The sequence below is a fragment of the Natator depressus genome, chromosome 11 (assembly GCF_965152275.1).
Source record: "Natator depressus isolate rNatDep1 chromosome 11, rNatDep2.hap1, whole genome shotgun sequence".
Lineage (NCBI taxonomy): Eukaryota > Metazoa > Chordata > Testudines > Cheloniidae > Natator > Natator depressus.
The window spans coordinates 2278564-2305478 of NC_134244.1; the positions used below are offsets into that span (position 1 = coordinate 2278564).

Consider the following 26915-nt stretch of genomic DNA (forward strand, 5'->3'; position numbering starts at 1 on the left):
CCACTGTCTGATGGAAGATCAGTCACTGGCTGGAGCGCGCACCCCGCCAAACAAATCAGTCAGCGCAGCTCGGGTGTTAAACTTTAATGGAGGGCCTTGGCAAAAGGCAGATAAAAAGGCCCTGACCGAGGAGACGGGGCCTCCGGGAACCGCACTGGCCTCAGAGAGCAGGGGGCAGCTGCAATCCTTCCTTGTGCGTGTACCGTATATGGCCCCATCTCCACCTCAACGCCGCCCAGTGCTAACGGCTCACCGCGATGTGACAGCCCTCGGGTTCTCTCGCGAGACCAACGCCAAAGCATTGGCCCGGGTAGGGACCAGAGCCAAGAGGCTGTCTACACTACTGAGTGCAACAGTGTTTGTAAGGGGCAGGAGACAAGCCTGTTCGGCCGGGATCCCCTGCCTGCCTTGCGTTTATAGTGTAATGGGGCCCCAGTGGGCTCTCCGCGGAGCAGCAGCTGCTGCTAGTGGCTAGTGCAGTGACAACTCCCTGATTTCTAACCCCCCGTGGCTTCCCTCGGGGACCAGGGTCAGGTTGGGGAGCGGAGGGGGGAGGTTTGCTAAGAGTTCAGGGGCTGCTCTTGTAGGGCCGACGCACATGGATTAAAAAGACCCCAAAGTCTTCTCCTTCCGGAGGAGAAACGTAGGAATGGAGCCTGAGGGCCAGCTGCAGCTCCTGGCAAGGCTGAGTTGGGGGTCACAAGCCACGATTGGTGGCTAGCAGGAATTCAGCCCTGCCGGGCTACCACGGCTCGGGAGACACTAGCCTGCGATGAACCATACAAGCGAGAGCTCAGCCTGGTTAAAGCACACGTACCCCCGCCCCTTTGCTCGGTAGCCCCCGCTGAGCCTCCGGCCCCTCCCCGCGAGGGCACTTGGCAGTGGAGAGGCACTTGCAGATCTGCAGTTCCCCCGTGCTAAGGGACAAACCTGCCTTCTCAAGGCTTCGGTGCCTGCACGTTTCTTTTGTTTTTAAAAACTATATGTTGAGCATCTAACCCTTTGGCCGAGTAATAATCCCTCTCCAAAAATACCCTCTGGCCAGTGCGTGGCCCACGAGTCGCCCCCGACTCGCCGGCCTCCAGCACCAGCGTCTTCCTTTGAGGTAGGTTCGTGCGGCCCCCTGCCAGGGTGAGGGGCCCTTGGCTCTCGGTCACATGACCAAGGCGGAGTCAGACAGGTGGCTCTGTGTCCGCGGGAGGACGGGTTTCTTGATGGCTCCACCGGCATATCTGATCAGAGGTAAACTCTGTGGGCAAGCGCTGGGCTCCGGGGACTTGGGAACTTCCTCGGCATCTCTCGGAAGAGGTTTGCTGCAGGAAAAGGGAACATCAGGCCGCTTAGTGCCTGGGGACACGGATCTCTGGAGAAAGGGATGCTTCGAACGCTCTGATCCGCCCGCGCCCCCAAACGTCCCAGCCACGCCCCCTTGGGGCAGCTGCAGCAGGCACCGCCTGGCAGGGTTTGGCGTCAGTCCCCGGCTCGCTGCGGGGGGTAAGAGGCAGACGCAGGAGCACCCTGGATGACGGGACAGTTCTGCTCGTTACCAAGCAGCTGCGGGTATTGCTGACCTGCTCCCCAGGGCTGGGCAAGCTCCCGCCACGCCCATTCCAGTGCCATGGGCGGGGTGCCCAGAACCCAGGAGAGGTCACGCACGTGGGCGCATCAGCCTAGCCTGATGGCTCCTTCGAAAGCCAAGGCATGGTGGGCAGCCCCTCATCCCGCCCCAGTGCAGCTCTGCCATCCGTCTGAGCTCCTTCCCAGTATGGCAGCCCCAAGGCCAGGTATGCCTGCCCCTCTCCACAGGCCCTGGCTGCAGCCACTGTGGACACGCCCCGGGACTCACCTGAATTGGCCCGATTCCAGTTTGCAGAAGCCGTTCAGGTGGCCGTCACTCTTGGGGAAGAGGTGGGGCCTTGGCAGTGACCACTGGGAGGGGAGAAGAATGGTAATGGCAGAATTCCCCTGCTCAGGGTAGAGACGGAGTCAGGGAAGTGGTTTAAAAGGCGCCTTTCACACGCTGCAATCGCCGGATCGCACCAGCGCCCGTCGCTCCCTCAGCCTCAGCGCTAGAACCGACCCGACGGGTCCCGCGGTGTCCCTCGGAGGTGGGCGGGGAGAAGGGAGTTCGGTGGAACATCTAACGGGGCCTGGAGGCTGAGGGCCATGGCTCTGCGCGACAGGCAGGCGGATGCGTTCTGCTTGCAGCTTGACCCGTGAAAGCTGCGGGCGGCTGGTACCCGCAGGAGGGAGACGCCAGGCCCAAGCCCCAGGGAGCCAGCCAAGCTGCAGCATCCCTGGGGTTACGGCTGTTTCCTGAGCGCACTCCCAGGGCCCATTAAAGGAGAGAACTCGGCCTTTACGCTTGGCTGACCAAATCCCGCTCCCAGCCCAGGGGGAGCTGAACGAAGCCTCTCTTCCCAAGGCGGATCAGGGGCAGGTTTAAAGAGGCTCCCTGGCAGAGGGCTTGCCAATGGAGTGTCTGGACAGTGCCCTGAACACCTAACGCTCGTCTCAATACTAGCCTTTGATCTACTGAATGGCCTTGGATGGCACTGACGGGCCAGGTGCCCCCAGAACCCTTGAAAGCCTGCAAGAGAAGGGAGCTCCAGACAGGCAGAGATATGGGTGGGGAGAGCAGGGAAAACGCCAGCGCTAAGGGAGGGAGAGGAAACTAGAGGAAGCGGTGAGTGATGAAAACCCAGAGCCATGGGGCTTCCTCCCAGCCACGCTCAAAGGCAGGGAAAGCCTCTGGACTCAGGACACTTGGCCAGGATGAGCTCATGGGCCCGAAAAGAGGGAAGGAGCTGAGAGAGACGGTGAGGGACAGCCTTGTGGACAGCCGGATCGAGGAAGACACTCACCGTCTGGGCCAAGTCCGTCACTGCCCCGCTGAGGTACCCCTTGTGACACCAGTTTCTTAACAGATCCAAACCTAGGAAAGGACAGGCAAGCAGTAAGATGCAGGCAACCCAGAGAGGAGGCTGGGCTCCTGGCATGTCACACCTCTCCGGGCGTCCCCGGCCACACCCAGAAACAGCAGCTTTTGCCAGACTGGGCCCTTAAGTCTGGTCTCCTGCATGTGGCAGGGGCCCATATGGGATGCTTCAGGGGAAGGGGACGGCCCTAGAACACACCAGCTCACTGATCGGCTTCTTGCCCTGAAGATTTGGTTCCCCTTCTCCTAACACGGCAGCTCCAAAGAGTGGCCACAAAACTACTCCGTCTCTTTCCAAACCCAGCTGATCTGTTCCCATGGGGCTCCGAGTCCCTCCCACATGAAGACAAGTTGGGGACTGGTCCTGCTTTGAGCAGGGGGTTGGACTAGATACCTCCTGAGGTCCCTTCCAACCCTGAGATTCTATGATAAGCTGGGATCTGTCCAACAACCCCGCACTGGTAGAGAGCTCTCAGGCTGGCAAACAGCCTGTGTCGCCGGACGGGGCAGGTTATGACTGTGACTGGTGTTCTTTGAGTTGAACTCAGCCTAGGGCACATCCCAAGAGCGGAAACCCCCTGGGTCCTCTCAAAGGAGAAGGGATGTTACAGGCTGCCCTGGGGTATTCAATGATCTCATCCCAGGGCCCATTACACCTGCCTGGTAACACCCGAACGACAGCCCAGCTCGGCGATCCTACATGCCCCAAAGCCCTCGCCAGGCTCCCTGCCAGTCGCATTATACACGGAGCCCAGCAGGGAAAGGGGCCTTCGAAAAAGCAGAACACAGAGCCAGCATTGTCCCCTTCTTGGCAGCTGGGAACCACAGTACGTTCAGCTGCCAAGTCAGACCCCGGGGGGCGCGGGCCAGGCAGAGTGAGGCCTCCCCGCTGGAGTCACCATAGATCTGCTACCTGGCCTGGGCACATCTAACAGAGGGGGCCCTGCTGTCCTTCACGGACCTTGCAACACGGCCCAGCGGTCTGAAGCGGAAAATGTATTTTGCCACTTGCAGGAGGCGAGAGGCCATTCAGCCTGACACTTCCGCAGGGCCAAATCCGTCTGCAAGAGACAAAGGGGACTGCTTTGCATTCAGCTGCCACCCCTTGCAGAAGGCGGCTGGTTTCTAAGGGGGACCGTACGGAATGTCCAGGAACGAAGGGGGAACAAAGGCTGGGGCTGGGTCCTTTTCAGCTGCAGCGGAAATGCCGGGAGGGGCTGGGCTGGCTTCCCTGCTCATGTGGAAGGATCTCTGGTGTTGCTGGAGAACTCGAGGTCTGCCATGGACACAGCTCTTCCGTGGAGCGGAGGGAGATGCTGGCTCAAAGATCTGCCTCTCAGTGTTTGACAGACTCTGGAGCAGTCTCAAGAGAAATCACTTCCCCTCTCAAGCAAGGGCATGTCTATGTGAGGAAGTTAGTGTGAAGGAGCTTGGGAGTGGATTTAAAGCACAACAACTAATGTGGGGGCTCTCATTCCACACTGAGTGCCCTTGCGCAGTTTAGATTAATCCGCATCCAAAGCTAGTCCAGGCTTTCCCCCAGGTACACAACCCCTGTCTTGGATACCCCCTGCCCGTCCAGTTAGCTCCTGATTGGCTGAGAGTCTCCCAGGGGAGACAAGACCTGCATTTCAAGTGTTCAACAGGCAGAATTGTCCCCTCACTTCAGAGGCCTCCTTCACACATCGCACGGCAGCAAAAGAAGGGGGCACAGCCCTGATTCCCCCCCGCTTCCCAGGTGAACAGACTGGAGACATTTCCCGGGGGGTTGCTGAACAATTTGAACATTCCCCGGCAGTGCTGGGATCTCAGACCGTAGGAGAGGGCCAGGGCCTGGGAAACAGCAAGTGAAACGGACGAGAACGAAGTGAAACCGAGCACTCCCCATGGTCACTCCCCCGGGACGGCAGGAGCAGACAGAAGCGTTCGCATTCTCCGGTGCCGGGACGTTACTGGAAGGGCCGGGGGTTCGCAATAAGGCGCCTGTTGCGAATCTGGAGCAGCACTGGAGCTCAGCCCTTTCGGGTGGATGTGGGGCAGGGAGGACGAGAGCCCCTCTGTGTAGGGAACAGTGGTGAGCTCTGCAGGTGCTCTGAGCACCAACCAGTCCCTTTGCCAAAAGGGGTGTGCCGACTTCGCAGGAGATACAGGCAGCCTGGCCTAATGCACGGGGGAAGGACAAGCTACAACACCCCCCAGGCCAGCTGGGCTCTGCTCCCAGCAGAGCGAACAGAACGCACTGACCCTGGGGCTGCTGGGGCGCTCAGAACCAGTGACTGCAAAGCAGTGGCCCGGCAGAGGAGCTGCCGCAGGGTGGAGGTACTCTGCTGCATGTACCAAGCACAGGTCTCTGAGGGAAGCGATGGCCGCGGGGCAGCCAGCTGGCCCCAAAACCTCACGCAGAAGGGCAGATGGTCCCGACTGGCCCGGTGTGTTTGTTTTTGATGATGGCACCGGATGACCAATGTGACAAGACCCGGCCCTGCCCAGCCCCAAGCAGGTGGACACACCTCTCAGGGTTGCCTAGTCTTGGGCTGTCCAAGCATTTGATGGCTGCTCAGTAGCTGTGATCTGGGCTTCCCTCAGGTGCCACACAGCTTGGCACGGGAACAAGCTCCCCAGCGCTGCTCTGAAGACAACCTGCTCCACTCAGCCCAGTGTGCCAGCCAGCTAGAGCCACCAGCATGGGGCTGAGATCTCCGGGGGCAGCTGGTTACCTCTGGGTTTGTTCAAGTAATATTTCAGCTCCCACTGGGCCGTGAGGATGTTGAAGTAGCGCGGCTGCTCGAAGAAACGCAGGTACCGCATGGCGATCCGGGTCGGGAACGCCCGCTCAAACTGCCCGCGCCGAGAAAACTCATCCTCCGTCTCCACCAGCACCCGCACGTCGTCCGGGGTCAGGATGTCCAGGATGGAGGAGTAGAAATCCTGCAGCGGAGAGTGCCCCAGGGTCACAAAGAGCTAGAGATTCCCATGCCCTTCCCTACTGCCCAGCCCCACGGTGCTTTTCACCCCGGGACCGCAGTGCACTGGACACTGGATGTCCCTTGAGCAGCAGGCAGGTATTAAGGAGGGGGAAACTGAGGCACAGAGGTTAACTGCAGGATCCCAAAGGAGGCGTGGCAGAGCTGGGGACAGAGTCCCAATCCCCAAGTCCCCTGGTTAAACCTTCCCAACGGACATGAGACCCTGAGTAGCAGAGCCCACAGGAGACCAGCCCATGACGTACCACAGGCAGAGGAGAGGAGGGAGCGAGGGGCACCAGTGCCCGAGGACCCCGTCATGGAGGGCAATGCTGACATGAGATACACCCAGATGAACCTGGCAAGTGACCCACACACTGCAGAGGAAGGAGACAAACCCCCAAGATCTCTGCCACTCTGAGCTGTGGGAAAATTCCCTCCCCACCCCACATACGGAGATCAGCTAGACCTTGGGCATGTGAGCCGGAGCCAGCCAGCCACACACCTGAGAGAGAGAATGCTCCATGCCACCTCAGAGCCCTGCCCCTCCGCGCCCGATGCCCGTCTCTAGACGTGGCTACCCCAATGCTTCAGAGGCAGGAGATTTAAAAAGCCCCCAGTATACATCCCTTCCTGACCCCTGCTGGTGGCTGACAAACCCTGAAGCATGAGCTTTAGGAACATCAGATACAAACCAGAAACAACCCCCAGGGCGGCTGAGCCCTGCCCCCTCCATCACAAGCCACCCCTTTATACAGTCGCCCTCACAGGTCTGTCCTGCTCTCTCCTAGAACGAATTCATTGGTGGTCCAGGCGCCTGTCAGACAGCTCTCCCCCCGGGAGAACTACCGCGCTACATGGAGAGGTGGGACGTCAGGATGTAACCACTGCAAACGTAAAGCAAGTGGCATGAAAACAACTGTGGAGGGAACTGGGCTGTTCAATTTTTAGGCAAATAAAGGGTGAAAACCAGAAGTTCCTGAGAGGAGGCCTCATTTGACAAACTCGACTGAACCCCGATTGCCCCAGTCAGAGGGGATGCAGTGTGAAAAGGGGATAAACAGCAGGGGACTGAAATTCGGGAACATGCCACAGTGCCAACTCGTTGGGGGGGCCAGACCGAAGCAGCTGCGGCGAGTGCTGGGGAAGAGCAGCGTCTCACACCTGATCAGGTAGCTTCTGTGTCAAGTAATAAGCTCGCTTCATCTTCTCTGCCGTGAACTGCTCCGGGGCCGACTTCAGCTTCTCCTTCGTGGTGCTGCTTAGACTAAGCAAAGGATATGTGTAATCAGTATTTCCCCACCGAAGGGCGAGCTCGGCCCAGTCAGCACTTCCTGCTTCCACCACGAACGCTTAGATCAGCAAGGAGAGCCCCTTCCACAGCATCTCCAAGATCACTGAACTATAGCAGCAGCCTAAGGGCACCAGCGACCTATCCCAGGAAGTGAAGAACCACCTCCCAGCCACCCGAAACAGCAGGAAGAAGTGGGGGAGAAAAGGGAGCTGCTAGATATGGAAAGTGGCCAGACCTGGTGTGATGTTATGAGTGTAAGGACCATATGAACTGGAACCATAAACTCCCTGAACATTAAATCTCACCCAATGAGGGTAAATCCATCCTCATCATCGTATCCACTCATTACACTCCACACCTGAACATAGCCATGATATGGACAACATACCCCCATATCTCAATGTCTGTACTTTGACCCGTTAACCTTTTACCCCCAACCGGGGGGATATTGCAGATTATGTATTCCTTACGCCATCCGATCCTAAACCAAACTTTGCACCCCTTGATAATCTGTACCTTATTCCCCGATAACCAGAATTGTCTACGCTTAAACTCTGTAGCGTTTTTTTTTTAATTTTAACATCTTAATAAAATTAATATCTCACTGAAAAGTGACAGGGCCAGAAAGAGTTAATTAACTCACAGACTGACCTGACCCGTGGCTGAACTTTAAAGACTGGTTAGGAAGAGATGTAAATGAATAGCGCTTTGAAATGCAGCCCGCATTGCTAGAGGTAGAAGGGGAGATGTTTTTCAGGTCTTGTGATGTAAGCAAACAAGTCTTGTCTATTGCTATAGCTTTGATTCAAAGATCAAAAAAGAGGAATATTAACATTTAGGAAGACACTTGAGTGAAGTAGTATTGTTGTCTATGTCTCTTTGAAGGTTGTGATAACCTGCATCTGAACTGTTTAATGGATAAATTATCCTGTGCTAATTGCCATGATGTTTGGGAGAAGGAAAGTTAAGCCTATTGTTTTCTCAGGCCAAAAGGCTGCTGGAAATGTATAAAAACCTTGGGACACGATTCTTCTTCATCTCAGATCTGCTTTGGGTTTCAAGAGGGGGAAACCTTAAGCCATAAGGATTGAGATTCCCAGTCACTGACTGGAGTCACCCTGAACACGGACATTGGACTATAACCTCTGGACTGTTTCTAAAAGGACTTTTGGCCACTACAAACTCATCTCTGCTGTGTATCTGAACCTCAAGAATTGAACTCAAGTCTGTCTGCATATTGATCTTTTAACCAACACTCTCCCTTTTCTTTTTTAATAAATTTTAGTTTAGTTAATAAGAGTTGACTGTAAGCGTGTATTTGGGGTAAGATCTAAGTTATTATTTGAGCTGGGTCAGGGGCTTGGTCCTTTGGGGTCAGGAGAACCTTTTCTTTTATATGATGAGATAAGATTTTCAGAGTTTATCATCATATGTTTGACAGGTGTGTCTGGATGGAGCCCTGAGGCTGGGCACTTTAAGGGAACTGCGTTGTTTGGACGTCTGAGTCACCAGGGAGGTACTATAGAAGGTGTTTTGTGCTGGCTGGGTAAATCTAAGTATTGGAATATCCACCAGCGTTTGTTTGCAGTTCCCCCTGATTGAGTGACCTCAGCTGGCTCCTGGTCACACCTGGGCTAACACTTGAGCGGTAGGGATCAGTTTTGGGCCTCCTCTGAGAGGTGGTGCATTCAGCAGCACAGCTCCCCTAGCTCTGAGCTTGGGGCATTGGTTCAGACCCAGAGGCCAGCGACTGAACGACTAAGGTCACTACCGAGGGATTCCAAGCACCCCCCGGCTCAGGAGTTCTAACAAGAGCACGTGGCCAGGTGGGATTTGAACAGCAGAGGAGGAGAAACACTGAATATGAACTGAGCAGAGATTCAGCCTAAACGGAAATGGCAGGAACCTGCTGCGTAACTCTTATGATTAGCTGCTGACAACAGTGACATGAAACATTTCGAGGTTCTTTTTGATACCAATGTTGGGAGATGCGTGGCTGCTCCTGCAATAGTAAAATGCTGCATTTAGTGAGGTACAGACCGTATATTGAACAGCCACGAGTATGCAAGAAATTGGCCCTGTTTTTGCTCTAGCCAGCCCGCGGCCGTGGGAGCGTGGGGGCTGGGGGGCACCGCGGGTACATGAGCATGCCTCACAAAGCAGCTGGCAGAAAGAAGAGCTGGAACTAAATCCATTTGATCACCCCTCCATGGCTGTTCACCCCGGTTACGTTTGGAGGCAGGGATAGTTCTCGCATCGCCTTCCCCTTTAATAAAAGCCAAAGGGAAGGGCTGCAGATCTGTGCGGGAGCCGTAATAAAGCACCTAGCCCATCTCAGACAGACAAGCAGCCGGTGACCGGGGGACAGTCCCTGAACACAGACTGGTGACAGCATATTCAGAGGTGCAGGTCAAGTGATGAACAGCAGAGACTCCTGCAAACTGAACCAGGCACAACTGCCCCTGTGAACTTGCAGTTACAGCCACAATGGCCTGTTTTGCACAGACACTTAACGCTTGGACCTGTGCCCATTGGTAGCCACTTCCAGGGACAACAGGGTCCAGACTGGCCAGAGGGACGGCCAGTGCCCTCATCTCCCCTCCTTGACGGCCTTCTGTGGTCGCAAGAGCGCTCAGACGCAGCAAGGAACCTCCCCTCCCCCGCCAGGAAGAGGAAACGTTGAATGTGGTGACAGCACCAAGAGCAGCCATCCTCTCTGAGGGACGGATATGCAGATCAGGCCCCAGATGCACTGAACCTGATCACGCTGCAGCTCGTGGGAACACAGGGCAAATCTGCCGTGGTGCCTCTCTGGGCCCACGAAGGCCTTTGAGGGTTTACAATGGAAACGCCTGCCAGGAAGTCTGGTGGCTCCACCAATAGGAGGATGCTCACAGGTAATGGAGCATGCTGGGATCGGCGCACTGCAGGCTGCCCCTGTGGGTTAAGATCAGGGCAGCTGCAGGCCACGTTCCCATGAGTCAGCCTAGGGTTACCAACTTTAATATTTAAAAACCGGACACTCTAGCAAGAGGGCCCCAAAGCCCAGCCCCCCATTCATTCCTCTTCCCCCTACCCCGTCACTCACTGCTTCCCCCTCCCCTCTGCCCAGGTTGGGAGGGACTGGCCTGCGCAGCTGGGCTGGGAGCTGCAGCTGCCCGACACAGGTAGGAGGCAGCCCCAGCTGAGTATGGGCGGGTGCAGGCGAGGAGCCAGAGTCTCTCCCAGCCACAGTAACCAGACTTGGGTGTCTGGTCAGTATTTCTGACCGGACACTGTCAGATCCCCTGTTCAATCAGACTTTACGGTCAAAAACTGGGCACCTGGCAACCCAAGGTCAGCCTTGATTTAGACTATCAGCATGGCTTAGAGCCTCGGGGGGGGAGGGGGAGGGAATGCCATGGAGCATCTGCAGCTGGGCATGTCCATCCCTGCTAGAGGGTCTGGAAGGAAGAGGCCACATACCCAGGCCCTTCTCAAGCCTCGCCCTGACCTGATGGCGGAGCTGCTGGCACTCCCTGAGCCTGATGCCACGTCGTCCAGGTTGGGAAGAACAAAGCCAGCCAGGTTGAGGAGATCCCGGATCATCTGGCCTTTGATGCTCACGTCCAGCGGCGAATTGGAATGGAGGCTGCGAGGAAATCAAACGGACCTGTCTGAGCTCCAGGAGCCGTGCCCGCCTCCCCCAGCTGGAGAGCCATTCATGGGGCTTGTCTGGGTTCAGTTTGATTGAATGCTGGTGGCAGCTACGAAATCAACAAACCTGGGGACTAGCACCCCCTCTCCACGGAGCAAGGGACAGCACAGGCAGCCTCACTGCCTTGAACTCATGTGCCTCAATTCGCCCTAGACAGAGCCCTGCCTGGTCAGCCTCGCGGTTTCTCTGCTGAGGACGCTGACTAAGGGGGAGGACTGGTGCCCTGGCATCCATTAAAAACTGGAACCACCCATTCCTTTCCCTGGTGTCAGCGGGCAGCTGCAAGACCGTTGTCACTTTCGCTTCTGCTGTCTGGAACGTAGGAACTGCCGAGCCACCTCTGACCCACCACTTCATCTAGCCCCGTCTGCTACATCAGGATGTATCAGCAAAAGCCAGGCCGGTCATGTACGCAGGGAATTCCTTCGGGACCCAATGGCCAGGCGCTTAGCTCACAGAGCAGGAGGGCTTCCCAGCTGCACGCAGTGGAGGCATTCTGCTCCCCATGACCTACAGACATCTACACTCGTCAGGTCTAACTAGGCCACAGCCTTGTTACCCAGTCCCCTGGGGGTATGAGACGCAGCCCTGCTCCGGTCCCTCACGGCGCCTCAAACAACGCAGCGCCTTCCTTTGAGCGGACGGATTAGGTAAGGGGAGGTCAGTGTGCTCCCACTTAAAGAACGGATGGGTCGGCATCACTACCAGGGCACGTCTCCAATTGCAGAGGTCTAGGACCCCAGAGTCAGGAGTGAGCACCCCAGTTCTTACGAGGCGACTGGCTCGCCCAACCCCAGCGGCGGGGCACCAGAGAAAGCTGCTAGGACCAAGAACACACAGGAAGAGTCCATGCTCCTACAACACAAAGCAGGGTTCAACGAACGGCAGCGTGGTCTTTGATCGCAGACAGGGGCATGGGGCTAGCTAGGGAGCTGGCACACAAGGGTCACCCCCCGCCCAGCGACGCAGGGGAACGCCAGCGGCCTACCTGGGGGAGATGTTCACTTCCAAGATCCAAGGCTTGAGGTTCTCGTCCAGCATGACATCGAAGCCGAAGAGCTCGTGGCAGCAGTACGGATGCCGCACGTACATTCTCACCAGGCTGTTCACGTAGGGCTCAGACCTGACGGCAGGGGAGCAGACGCTTGGTTTCGGACGGGTAGGCCACTCGCACATTCCCAGCTGTCTCACTGATGCTGGGCATTACTCCCCAGGTGTTTCAACGCACCCTCTGGGAGCAGAATTAATGCCAAGCCAGCCCCGTGTGGAGCAGCAGTGCAGCACGCCACCACGCCTGGGGCTGAAGTCAGGTCCCGAGCGATCCCCCCCAGAGCAGATCTGCAAGAAGCCACGTCCAGGCCCAGGCTGGGAGGATCTGCTTTAAGAATAAGATTCCCCCAGCACGAGAGAACTTTTCTTCCTGCCTCCTTCCCCACCCAGAGAGGAGTCAGGGCAGCTAAGCAGAAAAACAAAGCACTCGAAGGCCTTGTCCCCTGCTGTGCACACAAGGTCACGTACTCACAGAGGTTTCTCTCCACTCAGTGCATGGTGGGAAGGGCCACCTGCCTTCCAGCAGGTGCCATGGAGAGGAGAAAATACACCCACCCCTTGGTTGTACCGAGAACCAGTCCTGACAGATTTGCCGCAGGAAGCAGAGAGGTGGGATCCAAACTTCCCAAAGGGCGGCTTGGATCCAGTTGGTGGGTCCAGCCGCATCGCTAGATGGCCACTGGTCTCTGGCTGCTATTGTGGCTTTGAGGACAGAGCTGGATGTAGGGAGGGCTCTGGCGAGAAAGCCAAGAGACAGGGGCTTTCAAGCACAGTAGGGTCAAGGAAGAAGGGGTCTGCAAACAGCCCCAGCTGCTGTGGACTCTCCTGCAGAGAGGCTGGGAGGGGCCCCAGGACTCACGCAATGATTGTTTTGATAACGATGTCCTTGATCTTCTCCCAGATGGCCTCGCTGTTGACCCCCTTTTGGCTCAGGTAGCTCCAAAGCGCTTTCAGTGCCCTGTGGAGACAGAGAGCAAAGGGAGGTCACCAGATCCGGCCCTGCCTCCCAGCATTCCCTTCAGCCCCAGCACATCAGAGGTTAAAGGGAGCTGCTTCCCTGCTCTTAGCTAGGTCCCAATGACCCCGGAGCCATGGTGGGGCACCTTACCAGGAAACGATCAATGCTGGGCAACCAGGAGGAAGGGCCAGTGCCCCCTTCCCAGAATGAGAGCCCCATACCCTCCCCTTCCCGCAGGCAGCTGCCCTCCGATTCTGGCTGCTGCTCTTGCTGGGTGCGACCAAAGAACTGATGAGAACTAGACATGTACCACGCTCTTAGCGGGACGCCCCAAAGCAACCACTTGACAGGGGTGTCCCTTGCTGGACCAGGCCCCGCACAAAACTCTCCCTCCAGTATTCCTTCCCGAGGCAGCTACCAGGCTCCAGCTAGATTCCAAGAACAGACATTTCTGAGCCAAAGCAGTGTCTGCAAGGCTGTATGGGTGAGGGAAACAGGAGCCCCTGGGGGTTTGGAGATTCCCACACCACACCCAGCAGGGCAGGAAACAGACCAGCCCATCCAGATGCTCAGCCAGGGGCCCTCAAACTCTGTTCAGTGATGGCCCCGTTGGCAAGGGGTCAGGAACCCAAAGGTTACGTCATGCGGCGGAGAGGGGGAAGGTTCCCATCGCCTTCATCTTTAACATGGCCACGGCAGGTCTCAGGGCGCAACGCTGCATCTCTCGGGCTGGGCAGCAAGTGGCATCATGCACCATTTATCTGTAATACTGCCAAGGCCTCGGACCCCAGTGCCTGTACCCAGACAGGAACAGCCTGGCATCCTGGGAACTCGTCACTTGGGGGGCACTGCTGTATGGTGGGGGAGAACAGCCAATGGACACATCGGAGAACACCCACAGGCAGAACCACCCCTCCCCCCACTTTGGGGTGCAGCCCTGATCAGAAGGGATTAGAAAGATCTCCCCAGTGCTGCTCCCTGTGCAGTCAGGCAGGGGTGGCAACGTAACAGACAAACGTGGCATCTCTGCTCCTCTGAGCCCGGCAGACCCAGCACAGTGACGGGAGGGGCCTGGATCCCCATCAGCCCGGCAGAGCTGGCCCAGTGCCCGGGGAAGGGGGCCGGGGGGCTGGAGCCTCGTGCATCAGAATTGTTAAGCAAGTTCCAATGGCACAGCCAAATTCTGCCCCCAGAAATACACCCACTCCCCAGAATGCTCTGTTCCACCTCTGTACCCCAAACTGTGGAAGCTGGGAGTGGAGAGGTGAATGGAGACAGAGTCTGAAGACAGCAGGGTTGCACTGATGTCAGTTAGGCAGAAAACGACTGGCAGAATCTCTTCTATAGGGGATGATTCACGAGCCAGACAGAACCCAGCATATGAGCCTCAGATTCCAGGGAGAGTTAGTCGGGGTGGCAGCGAGGAGGAGGTTTTTATACGTAACCCAAACATGGTGTCAATGGGGCCATTCTGAGAGACTCTGCAGAGCAGAACTGAAAGGTAAAAGCCCTGGAGCGGCAGCAGAGTGTCGCGTCACTCAGCGGGGCAGGCATCTTTTAGTGAGTCGTGTGGCACATGTGATCTAGGGGACCGAGCCCCGACCCGGACTCAGGAGACCCGGGTTCTAGTCCCAGCTCAACCAGTGACCCTCCCCCCCAACCTTGGCCAGCCTGCTTGCCTGCTCCCTGCCTCAGTTTCCCCACCTAAAACAGGGTTGCTGCTGCTGCACCCTGGCAAAGCGCTCCGAGCTCCGTACACAGAAGCAGGATATAAATGCTCCTAGCAGCACAATACCACCCAGTGAACCACAGTGCAGCGAAGGGGAGCTGCCCTTGCCCTGGTCTCTGCCAATGCCAGGCACCGCCCCCCCAGCCCCTACCATTTGTGCCCTTGACAAGCGGTCTCATCCGAGTTGGATTTGTACTCTGCGTTCTTCTTGTTCACGCTGTAGTTGGTCAGGTGCATGAACTTGTTGCTGAGGCTCTTCATGGAGGAGGAATATCTGGGCCGGGGAGAAAGGCAACGAACAGCCAATCGGATACTGAGCCAGGTACTGCCGATAGGCGCGGGGCTGGCAGCACGAACTCCATTCCAATGCCAGCTCCAACACAACCTTGCTGCCTCCCTGCCAGGAGGGCACACTAACGGCCCTTCTGCCCACCGCCCACGGGGGCTCAGCGCCAGGGGCACAAGAGAACACTGTCTCCGATGGCCCCGAGCACCCGCAGTTGTGATCTCTTTGCTGCACATGGGGCTGCCAGCATCCCCCTTCCAGAATCGAACCTATCAACACAAGCTGCATCCCGCTAGGGGAGCGGCTAACACACTGTAAGCACGGTGTGTCGAACGGCTCCCGCCTGCGGAGCCCACCACGGCCACCCCCATGCAGACAGTGCTCCCCCTGGGGACCTACTTGCAGCTGGCAAAGCGCACTAATCCGTCTTTGAACAAGTAGATCCTGAGGGGATCGTAGCAAGTGACGTAAACATAAATCCTCAGGTCAAACTTGCTCCCGCCAATGAGGTAGGGCTTGTGCAAGTACCTGCAAAGAACAAGAGAGCCAGGTGAGTGGGATAAACTCTGTATGGCACAGGAGGGGGCCTTCCCTGATCATTGCTGCAGGAGACGCAGCATCTCGGTGCTGGGAGAAGCCTGGCACCAGCAGCTGGTGGGCGCAGCACCGAGAATCACTGCCCAAATAATGCAATTCGAGGACTGAGCTTTCCACAAGGGAGACCCTGCAGTCCTATAGTTTCCATTCTGAGCCCTGTTTTGAACCAATCTGCCTTAAAACAAATCCAATCTGCATGAGCTTTCTTACTAATGGAGGAGGCAGCAGGGAGGTTAATTGCACAAGGCATTTAGGAGATAAGAGCTTAGGGAAGGAGACGTTTTTCACACTTGTAAGTTGGTGAACGTTGCAAAGGGCTACCTCCGACACAGAGCGGGCTGCAAACTCCCGGCTCAGTTTGGGGAGGAAAGCTGGTGGGGAATTTCCCATCAGAAATGCCCTTTTTGCAAAAATCAAAATTTTCCAGGGGGGAAATTTCAATTTTGCTGTAACATTTTGATCTTCCATTGGAAAAAACTGAAACCATGGTTCTTCATCTGGAAGTTTCTTGTCAATTTCTGCCAAGGGGTGACCGTGAAATTGACCAGGTCCTTCCAGGCAGGCAGCCAGCCAGCTGAAGGATTCTGTTTTGGTTCTCCTGGCAATCTTTTCCTTCAAAAATTTCACATTTTTGAATTTTTATCCCAATTTGGGATGGAAAATTTTTCAAAACCATGGAACTTTTCGCTGGAACAAATTTCTGTTTTCCAGCCAGTTCCATTTCAGCCTTGCGGGGAAGTTTCGCAGTGATTTGCCTACAGAATTCACAGCTTTGCTGGCTGGAGCAGAAAGCCACCAGGACTACACTACAACAGATCTGTATTTCACAGGGGGAGAACGGAAGTTGGAGCTTCTGCCAGGCAGATTATCTGAGGCTGGTGCTGGAAGAAATGATTTCAGTGTTTGCCACAAACTGTTTCACACAGAGGAAGGTTTCCTCCAAGGATGTTTCGGGAAGAAGCTCTGCAAAGGGAATAATGTCCCTGCGGCCCTGCTCTCTAACTACATGACAGACCCACTGAATGATCAACAGGAGGACAAAGCGTCCAACGATTATGTTAATTCTTCAGTAGGAATAAAGGTTTCCTGAGCTATATAGGAAAGATAGGAAGTATAGCAAGAGACCACCCCGGCTCAACCAGGAGATCTTCAATGATCTAAAAATCAAAAAGAGTCCTACAAAAAGTGTAAACTAGGCGAAATGATAAAGGATGAATATAAACAAATAACACAAGTATGCAGGGACAAAATTAGAAAGGCTAAGGCACAAAACGAGATCAAACTAGCTAGAGACATAAAGAGTAACAAGAAAACATCCTACAAATACATTAGAAGCCAGAAGACAACCAAGGGCAGGGTAGGCCCGTTACTCAATGGGGGGGGGGGGGGGGAGGGAGAGAAAACAACAGAAATTGTGGAAATGGCAGAGGTGCTTAATGACTTCTGTGTTTCGGTTTTCACCAAGAAGGTTGGTGGCGATTGGACGTCTAAAGTAGTGAATGCCAGTGAAAATGAGGTAGGATTAGAGGCTAAAATAGGTAAAGAACAAGTTAAAAATTACTTAGACAAGTTAGATGTCTTCAAGTCACCAGGGCCTGACAAAATGCATCCTAGAATACTCAAGGTGCTGATGGAGGAGATATCGGCACCATTAGTGATTATCTTTGAAAAGTCATGGAAGACAAGAGAGACTCCACAAGACTGGAAAAGGGCAAATCTAGTGCCCATCTACAAAAAGGGAAATAAGGACAGCCGGGGAATTACTGACTTCTGTACCCGGCAAGATAATGGAGCAAATAATAAAGCAATCAATTTGCAAACATCTAGAAGATAAAGAGGAGATAAGTAAGAGTCAGCATGGATTTGTCAAGAACAAATCATGTCAGACCAACCTGATAGCTTTCTTTGACAGGGTAACAAGGCTTGTGGAGGAAGCGGTAGACGTGGTATATCTTGACTTTAGTAAGGCTTTTGATACGGTCTCGCATGACCTTCTCATAAACAAACTAGGGAAATGCAACCTTGATGGAGCTACTATAAAGTGGGTGTATAACTCGTTGGAAAACCGTTCCCAGAGAGTAGTTATCAGTGGTTCACAGTCAAGCTGGAAGGGCATAACGAGTGGGGTCCCGCAGGGATCAGTTCTGGGTCTGGTTCTGTTCAATATCTTCATCAATGATTTAGATAATGGCATAGAGAGTACACTTATAAAGTTTGCGGATGATACCAAGCAGGGAGGGGTTGCAAGTGCTTTGGAGGATAGGATTAAAATTCAAAATGATCTGGACAAACTGGAGAAATGGTCTGAAGTAAATAGGATGAAATTCAATAAGGACAAATACAAAGTACTCCACTTAGAAAGGAACAATCAGGTGCACACATATAAAATAGGAAATGACTGCCTAGGAAGGAGCACTGAGGAAACGGGTCTGGGGGTCATAGTCAACCACAAGCTAAATATGAGTCAGCAGTGTAACACTGTTGCAAAACAAACGAACACCATTCTGGGATGTATCAGCAGGATTGTTGTAAGCAAGACATGAGAAGATAGCAGCTGGCCAACTGGCAGTAACAGCCAGCAGCTGGCCGAGTTTCTCACAGAGCCCTGCCTGCGGAGCCAGGTTAGGAGGCAGGATGGGGAGTGGACCGATAGAGTGATGCACATGGGGCTGCTAGAGGGACACAGACTGCCGTTCAGAAGGGCTAGTGCGGGGTCAGACTGGGCCACAGGCTCAGGAGCTAGTGGGGTGCCAGCATTGAGCCATGGCAGATCTGCCTCACTGAAGGAGAGGCTAGGGGTCAGCCAGGGTCTGCATGGGGAAGGCTCCTTAACTCCCTAAAAATCCCCTTCCCCTAAAAAAACCTGTTCCATACTCCTCCCACCCACCCCCAACAGCCCTTCAGGTTCATTCCCAGGCTCCTTCCCTGAGAGGGAGGAGGGGGGCAGGAAATAGAGTTCTGTATGTAGTTTTAATGAATTATTACTCAGAGTTCTGTATTAATAAGCCTAGTAAGGAATCTATTTGTCAAAAGAATTTCCTGAATCTTTTTTGTTGTCTGTATTGTGCCGACAGGTTTGAAATTACCAAAATAACTAAAACTGGCGTGATTATAGGGTGTTATTTTGACATATAAAATATGCAGAATTTGAAAATCTTGTGCACAGAACTGTTAATGTTTTGGCACAGAATTCCCATGGGAGTGTCTGTTTGCAACCTGCTCTTAGCAAAGGACGCTTGGAAAGGTTCAACTCACCTTTGCACCAGCAGTGGTCTCCTCTTGGGCAGCTGGCTCCATTTGTGGATGACCTGGATCCCAATGCCTCTGGCCGACGCCGGCTGGAAAACACACCAGAGGCCATCAGTTTATCTGGCTGTAGCGGCAGCAGGGTAAGTCACTTGGCCCCGCTTGGTTCTTACTGGTTTTACGATCCACTTCTGGCGGCTACCACTCTCCTCCCAGGCCTTCCTCAGCAGCTTGATGTCCTGGGGCAGGATGAAGGACTGGGGGAAGAAGTTAAACTCCTTCTTGCCGAAACGAGCCTGCATCTTTGACAGGTTGCGCCACAGACGATCCTTCCTCCCGATTTGAAATGAGCCAGGGAAGTGGTTTAACTGGGAGAGAACCAAACGAACAGCAGTAAAGAGGTGTCCTTTTGCGGCCACATCCCTGCCTTCCCTCTCCACACTGCCCCTAGGCATGGGATACCCTCCCTCCCTCTCCTTCAAGCCCCCCCAAGCAAGGTCAGCATGAACTAACCATCTCATGCCACTTTATGGCTAGCACTTCAAGGCCTAAAAATACTGTATCTACTTGAACTAGGCCTCTCCTGGTGATGTGCATGTCTATGGGGCAAAGCGTTACGTGCACCTACGGCAACCAAGCCGGCAGAAGCCCAAAGCCTAAGCAGCACCCTTGGCAGACATTTATCCACTTTCTTAGCTCCCCTTACTCCCTGTATTCGTCCAGTCTGCACCAGGGTGGTATCTGGATCCAGCTCAGGCTGACCACACAGAAGCTAGAACCCCACAAGCCTCATTGCAAACACAGCCCTGAGTCAACGTGAACAGAGGGGCTTGGTGTCAAAGGGGGCGGGGGGTCAGTGCAGGAGACGGGCAACTCTGCAGCCCTGGGTTCAAATCCTGGATTCAGCCACAAAACCGATGAGTTTGGAGATTTCACCCAACAAGGATCAGACTAGATGTGCATGGCACATAGTAAAACGGGTCCCCCTTGCTCTACCCTCCCCTCAGACACACCCCCCAACTGCATCTTCCTCCACTACCCTTTGGCCAGCATCAGTTGCAAGGATCTCGGAGCACAGCTGTTACAGAGGGAGCTCCTGGCTGCGTTAGGTCTGTCAGGGTTCACTTCTCCTCTCCCAGGAAGAGAAGCACATATTACTGCAGGAGTTTTGGGGAAGTGGTCTCGATACTGCACACCATAAGGGTACCACCCTGGCCGAGTTCCTCGGCCCGTAGCAATGGGTATCCAAGAAAGCACATGCAGCTCGGCCAGATGGCATCACATGCACTGAGCCCCGACGCTTTCATACCTTCTGATGCTCCTTGATGGCTCGGAAGCCAGGTGACTTCATGTGATGGCCCCAGCAGCCCAACCAGTCACTGCTTTCTGGAAGAGATGAGACAAAATTGGGGACCAAATTCACCACCTGCCCAGATTTCATCTTAAACAAGAATGCGGGATCATTCTCCCCAACTCACCCCCGAGGGGCAGGATTGAGGGGCCTAGACAGTGCCAGCAGGAAGCAGGCATGCATGCTACTGACACCCCTGCAGCTCTGCCAAGCCAACCATGTTGGCTAGGCTCCAGCTTTTCTAGGTGGCTAGTTTCCCTGTGAAGCTATCACTGGTGCAGAACACCCTGCACTGAGCACACAGACTGCACCTCTCATCTTCAAAGCACCATACATACATTAGTGAATTAATTCCCACAGCAACTCGGGGAGGCAGATAACTAACCAGACCCCTTTTTACCGACGGGGAAACTGAGGCAGGGAGGTTAGCGTCCTGCCCAAAGCGAATGGGAGGCAGTGGGAGAATACAGGACTTCTTGGCTTCCTCTCCACTATACTACAGAGCCTCTTTGCTGGCATCTTGTTATAATCCCTATGCACCGGGCTGAGGACAGGTGTCCTGACAAGTAGGAGCCCTGCAGCTAGACTGGTCAAAGCCTGGCAGGACACACTGTAGGGGGAAAGATGGGCTGAATGATCTAAGGCGGCTTCTCCCTGCCCCCTCATTTCAGACTTGCACGTCAGCAGGAGCTCAGTGTTCATGAGTTACACCCATCTAACCAGACGCGACCGCTTCCCCAGCGCGCAGAGGGAACGAACCACTGAGCTAGGAGACGCAGGAGGACTCACAATCACCTCTCCCAGCCCTGGGCATGTCAAGCAGAAACAGCTAGCGAAGCCATCCTCTGCAAAGACCTTCGCGGCATTGGCGACGAGGCTGAGGGGCTAGGCCGAGACCATTACGTGTATTCTCCTGCCACCTAACCGAATTCTAGTCTCCAGCAGCGAAAAGGCCAACACAGGCCCAGAGCAGAACTGCCCTCGGTTTCCCCCTTTGTGAGCAGCAGGATGAGACGTGGGAGGGATGAGACGCCTTCCCCTCCAGGCTGGGAGAGGGAGCTCACCACGGCCCCACAGCCTCAGCGCCTGCCAACTCAGCCGACTTACTCTTGCTGACTTTGAAGTGGGACCTGCCGATGGTTTGCTTCACGATGTTGGGGGTGACGGTGCTCATCTTCCATCGCAGCAGCTTCCTCTGCTCCCAGGGGAGCTTCTCCACTGGCAGGGAAAGAAGTGATTGCAAACATCCGGGATGATGGGAAAACAAGAGCTCACCTTTCTGTAGCCCCTTCTGTCCTGAAGGAACCCAGATGCCTTTACAAGCTTACCCTGAGGGGTGAATCGGGGCTAGCTGATTGACAGCCTGGGAGGAAAGGTGAAGCAGAGCTCTATACTTAGCTGAGACCACAGAAAGCTCAAGCAGGTAAAGTTATTACAGGAGGGCAAGGACTGGAGGGTGATAACTGAAGGGAATGGAGCGGGGAGAGCACCACCCAGCAGGGCTTGATCCCTTCCGTCAAACGGACCAATCCCTCTCGTGCCGGAGACCCTCAGAGTAAAGTGCCCCTTGTTCTCCCACGCTGGGAAGACTGCAGACAGCTTCTCCATGTTCTTAAGCCCGCTACAGCACTTGGACCCTTCCAAGCAGGGGATGGGCTGCCAGTTACCCCGGAGCTCTGCCCACGAGAACGTCTAATATCTTCTCTCTTCCCGTTGGCTAACACTCTAGGGACTGCGATCCCAGCACTGACCAGCCAGTTGTCTGGATCAGCAGCCTCTGGAAGCTGGAATGGTCAGATCTTCAGAGAAAGGAGCAAGACCCCCTGGAATGAAATTAACTCTGCAAAGGGGGAGAGCTGTATTCTTGGCACCACCTCGTGATCAGCTGCTGCCCCGAGGCACAGAAGGCTCCCCCTCTCCAACCTCACTGCAGACGTTCTTAACCACAACCATTTCTAACCCCTTTGGGTATTTTAACCCTGCATAACTGTTTGCCTCAATAACATGGGGCAGGGAGTTCCACCAGCTTTAAGAATTAACCCGTGGAGGTGGTCATTTTAGTTTATTCCCTTAATTTCACAGAGGGGGTTACTTGTTCTTTTATCCCGGGATGAGAAGGGAGCATCTAACTGGCATTACTGTGCCACCATTCACTCCAGCCCTCCACTACTTCCGGCCCCTTCCACTCCCGGCCCGTGCTCATGGCTCCTCCCTGCCCCTTTCTGCTCTCAGCACTTAGAGGTGCTCAAACCCAGTTCACCTTTCTCATCCCGAGTACTGAAGTAGATGGTTGGAGGCACGGTGGGGAATAAACTGCATATGAGAGCTGGTTTGAGGATTCGTTCTTGGGCCTCAAGTGGCTGGGTCAAACACTCAATACAATTCCTGGAAAATAAGAGAGGGAGGGTCAAAGGCTGGACTGTTTTGAGACAAGGGACGAGGCACTGACAACAGGTCCAGAGAAACGGGCATCCCCCGGTACAGCTCCCCGGCAGCCTCTCTCAATACCAGCTCCCTGCAATTCACCCCCATGGGCTCAGAGATTCCGTGACGCAACCGGCACCAGGAAGGGATCTAAGGCTCTGAGGCCAGTCGCGGAGAGGCTGAGCTGTTTCTGCTCCAGGGCAGCAAGGAAGCCTGGCTGATAGAAAGGGAAGGGTCAGGTGGAACTCCATTGTCCTGACTGGAGGGGGAAGCTACCCCAAAGCGATGTGTACTCCCTAGATCTGCCCCTGTACAGCTGCCAGCCTGGGACAAAGCCAGCCCTCCCAATCCGCCAACCGCAGGGACGTTACACTCTCGCAGGGCGTGGCTGTCCCTCCTATCAGGAGTTTTCACCCCTCACTCGAGGACACCTGCAGCAACCGACTCCAGCAGCTTTCCTGTGCTCCATTTCCTTAGTGAGTTTAGTGATGGCGGAAGGCATCCCACTGAGAGCCCTGGAGCACGAGGCCCAGGTTAGCCGCACAGGCTGTGTCAGAGCAAGCGCCCCTCTTCCCGCCAGGGGGCCATTTCCGAGGGCTTAGAGGAACGCGCTGTCTCCATGGCCTAGTCGCTCCCTGCTGCAGGAGCCCAGGGGCCAAGCAGGGCCAGGCACTTCGGCCATTTGTGACATTCAGACTGGTCCCTTAGACACTGGAGCGAGGTGCCTGGCAAGCCCAGCTCCTTTGCCAGAGGCCAGGCAGCTGTCAGAGAGCCGCAACTAAGTCCAGCTGGGGCAAATCCCAACCTGTGCCCAGGAGTAACGAAGGGATAGGAGTGAACTGAAGACAGGTGCTTTACCCTGCAGCTAGCGAACAGGTGTTTCTCATTAAAGGTATTTGCAGACTGGTCTGTATTGGGGACAGAATGCCTCCAATCAGCTGACTTTGATTTGAAATCCAGTCACTACATGTACTCTGTATCCTACACCAAAATGGCTTCCCTCTGCCAAGGGGCCAAGCGCCTGCCCGAGACACCAACCACTCTGCTGTAGGACCCCGTTTAGAGCAACTAACCTGGAAATTAGAGCCACAGAGCCACTGGGCGATAAACCTGTGACGGAGGAGCTGTCTGACTCGCCTGCAGGAGGAGGAGAGACTAAATTAGACAAGGACTGGGGATGTTGTTGGAGATGAGGGAAAGAGTCTGAAACCCAAGGACCACCAATGCTCTTCACAGCCTCCCTCAACGCCCCCAAGCAATCATAGGAAACTGGCCAGGTGGGCTATGCACAGGGGTTTCAAACGATCCCTGTTCAATGCCCCACAGGGCCTGCAATTACAACCAGCCAAACACCAGTTCTAATTCTGGGGCAGAGAATCCCAGATACTGGTGTGACATTCTGCACCCATATTCACCATAGTGATAGGAATAGGATAGATCTTCTACAACCTATGTCATGTAAAGTGTCAATGGAAAAGTTATGGTTTGCTGAATAGGATTTTCCTATTTGAATGCATGTATCATTTTTGTATCTGAAGTTATGAATACTGACTATGTGCGTGTATTTAGGTGTTTGCTCCTGGGTAACACCCACAAGGGGGGGTACATTCAGCCTAGCCAGCACATTGTGAATGGACTATCCAAAGTTAATGGTTCATCAGCAGACAATGGGCCATGGAAAGGCTTAGCCTCACCTAATAGCTCCATTTTGGTACCTGTATTTTTCCACAAAATGGGCTGGCAGCTTGGCTTTAAACAAAGGGGTTCCTGCCATATGGAATAAGCTATAAAAGGGAGACGTGACATCACCATGGGGCCTCAATCCCCTTCCCACACTCCACCTGGAAACACCTGAGGAACAAAGACGGAACTGGGGGAAGTGCTGGTCCCAGACTGGAAAGAAGGAAGCCTGCTTATATATGAAACACTGGTGGACTTTTATCTATCTGACAGGGTGAGACACTGCTTAATTCAAACCCTATTTAGTATATTAGGCTTAGATTGCGGTTTTGTGTATTTGCTAGGTAATCTGCTTTGATCTGTTTGCTACCCCTCAGAATCCCTTATTAGCGCTCTTTCTTTAGTTAATAAACCAGTTTTATATTTTACCAAAGGCCGTGCGGTTTGAGTGAAGTGCTTGGGGAAAAATCTCTGCCCAGGAACCAGAGTTGGGGCACGTCTACTTCCTTTGGAGAAGTGGAGAGCTGGGTAATAACTCAGACACTGGTCAGGCTTTTGACCAGGGCAGAACAGTACAGCTCCGGGGTCCTAGGCTAGGGAGCTGGGGGTTTTCTGGCTGGAGCCTCACTCTATTGGCAGCTCTTGAGTGGCTGAGGAGAAGCCTTCATGTACCTGCAGCTGGGGGTGTCCCTGCTTGTGTGAGCAGAGCTCTTGGAGGGGACCGCAGTTTGTCACAGCATCCCGGGGTGAGAGGGAGCCCCAGCTGGTGAAACAGAGGGCTCAGTGGTACCCCAGTTCCAGTGGTGGTGATGGTGGGGGGAGAATCCATCACACCTGGGTCAAACATTCCTGAGGAGCCATGGCCCACGGCCTCACTCACACCTAGCTCTCCACATCCCAGCCAAGCATCCTCAGCTGGCTTGTTTGGAAAGCGAGGAGAGCAGTGCTCATCGATCCCCAGTCACACACATACACATAGCCCCCAGCTCTCCTTGGGACAGCCGCACTAACCCTCCTCTTCCTCCTCATCCTGACTGCAGCCATCTTCCAAGCCATCAGGAAGCTCTTCTTCTGCATCAGCTTCAGGCTCCCCAGGGTCGAGCAGGGGCAGGTTGACGGCCGCCCTAGAACACAAGGAATTCAACGGAGAGTAAAGTCCATCCATGCAGCGGCACGCGTGGCGTGTTTCCATCATCGCCACGGAAGAATCTCAGTGGCCCTCGAGAAGGATCTCCGCCATGTGCCTGGGCTGACATACGTTACACCAAGGCAGGGCGGCTAGAGCATGACACCTGCCCACCTGTCTTTGCTACAGAGATCCCCAGGGCACCTACACGGCTCAGATGAGAGGAGATGCGGGGCAGCACTTCGAGACATTTTGGGAGCCAAGGTACTTGTTGTGATGCTACACCCCACATTTGTCCTAGAAATATGGTTCTGATATGAATATGGCATAACGAAGATACGCTTTATGCCGGATGGCTCACGTAAGATCTCACTGGCAAGGTTCTGATTCACTGAACGTGATTATCCAATCTGTGTGCCTGTATCATTTCTGTATCTGAAGTTAGGAATATTGACCATGTATCTATTCCAAATGTGCTACTCTGGGTGACACCCACAACAAGCCCTTCAGGTACAACAATGGAAAAGCCAGAGAGGGCTGATGGCTCATTAGCAGAGACAATGGACTGTGAAAGAGCTCAGTCTTCCTGTGGACGCTCCAAGCAGCCTGCAAGTAATGGCTGCTACGACCCTGCAGAGACATGGGACGGAGTTACCTGGTACTGGACCCACCCCTTGGTATGCTGGTGTTTTTCCACTGGGAGACAAACCATTCCCCCCATAGACAAGAGCTATATAAGGTAGGGGAGTGACATCATCGTGGTTCTCCTCTGTCTCCCCGCCCAAAGAGACACTGGGAAACACCTGGAAACAAGAACTGAACTGGGGGGGGAAGAGCTGAGCCCAGACTGGGAGGACATCCAGCTTGTGAGTGAAAGTACCTGAAGTTCCAAGCTGCAGGCCAGTGCTGCTGGCTTCCAAGACTCTGCCATTTGTCTAATTCAACATTTAGGGTGAGAAATAACATTTTGTAATCTGTTTCTTTGTGTATCAAGCTTAGTTTGCATGTTGTTTTATTTGCTTAGTAATCTGCTTTCTTCTGTTTGCTATCTCTTATAATCACTTAAATCTGTCTTTTATAGTTAATACATTTGTTTATTGTTAAACCCAGTTTGTGCAATTTCTAACTGGGGAGGGGGGGGGCAAGAACTTGTGCACATCTCTCTTCACATTGAGGGAGAGCGCGAATTTTTATGAGTTCGCGCTGTGCAGATTTTTCTATACAGCGCAAGACATTATACCTTTGGATCTGTACTCCAAGGGAGCCGGGCACTTGAGTGCTGGGGCAAGTCCCTTAAGCTGAGTCTTCCCACAGCTGATCTCAGTGTCTGTGTCTTTCCGCAGCAGGGTGTGGCCCAGCCTGTGTGTGTGCTAGAGGAGGCTTAAGAGCCTGGCTCAGCAAGACAGGTTAAAGGGGGCCCATGCTGGCAGAACAGGTGGGCTCAGTGGTATCTCAGTACATCAGGTAGCACCTTAAAGGGGGGCAACCCGTCACACTTGTACCCTGGTCATGCTGGAGGGCAACAGGCTTTTAAAACCCAATGTGTCACGCAAAACAGCAACTCCTTTTGCTAACT

At 54.3% G+C, this 26915-nt stretch overlaps 1 protein-coding gene across 2 annotated transcripts in view; it reads right to left on the reverse strand.

Moving 5' to 3' along the window:
• Positions 1-75: 75 nt before the first annotated feature.
• Positions 76-26915, reverse strand: part of TTLL4 (tubulin tyrosine ligase like 4) — a 51383-nt gene continuing 24543 nt past the window's right edge. Inside the window, exons 3-19 of one of the 2 annotated variants that reach the window (XM_074967011.1) lie at positions 25225-25337; positions 23607-23670; positions 22370-22494; positions 21217-21327; positions 20068-20144; positions 18932-19126; positions 18768-18850; positions 15315-15443; positions 14781-14903; positions 12802-12900; positions 11881-12015; positions 10689-10826; positions 7066-7168; positions 5656-5866; positions 2865-2935; positions 1847-1929; positions 76-1313 (exon numbers count right to left, since the gene is read on the reverse strand). In XM_074967011.1, the coding sequence (XP_074823112.1) occupies positions 1154-1313; positions 1847-1929; positions 2865-2935; positions 5656-5866; positions 7066-7168; positions 10689-10826; positions 11881-12015; positions 12802-12900; positions 14781-14903; positions 15315-15443; positions 18768-18850; positions 18932-19126; positions 20068-20144; positions 21217-21327; positions 22370-22494; positions 23607-23670; positions 25225-25337 (2020 nt within the window). In that variant the 3' untranslated portion in view covers positions 76-1153. Of the gene's footprint in view, positions 1314-1846; positions 1966-2864; positions 2936-5655; positions 5867-7065; positions 7169-10688; positions 10827-11880; positions 12016-12801; positions 12901-14780; positions 14904-15314; positions 15444-18767; positions 18851-18931; positions 19127-20067; positions 20145-21216; positions 21328-22369; positions 22495-23606; positions 23671-25224; positions 25338-26915 lie in introns of both variants that reach the window. The other variant, XM_074967010.1, reaches the window with a different exon arrangement.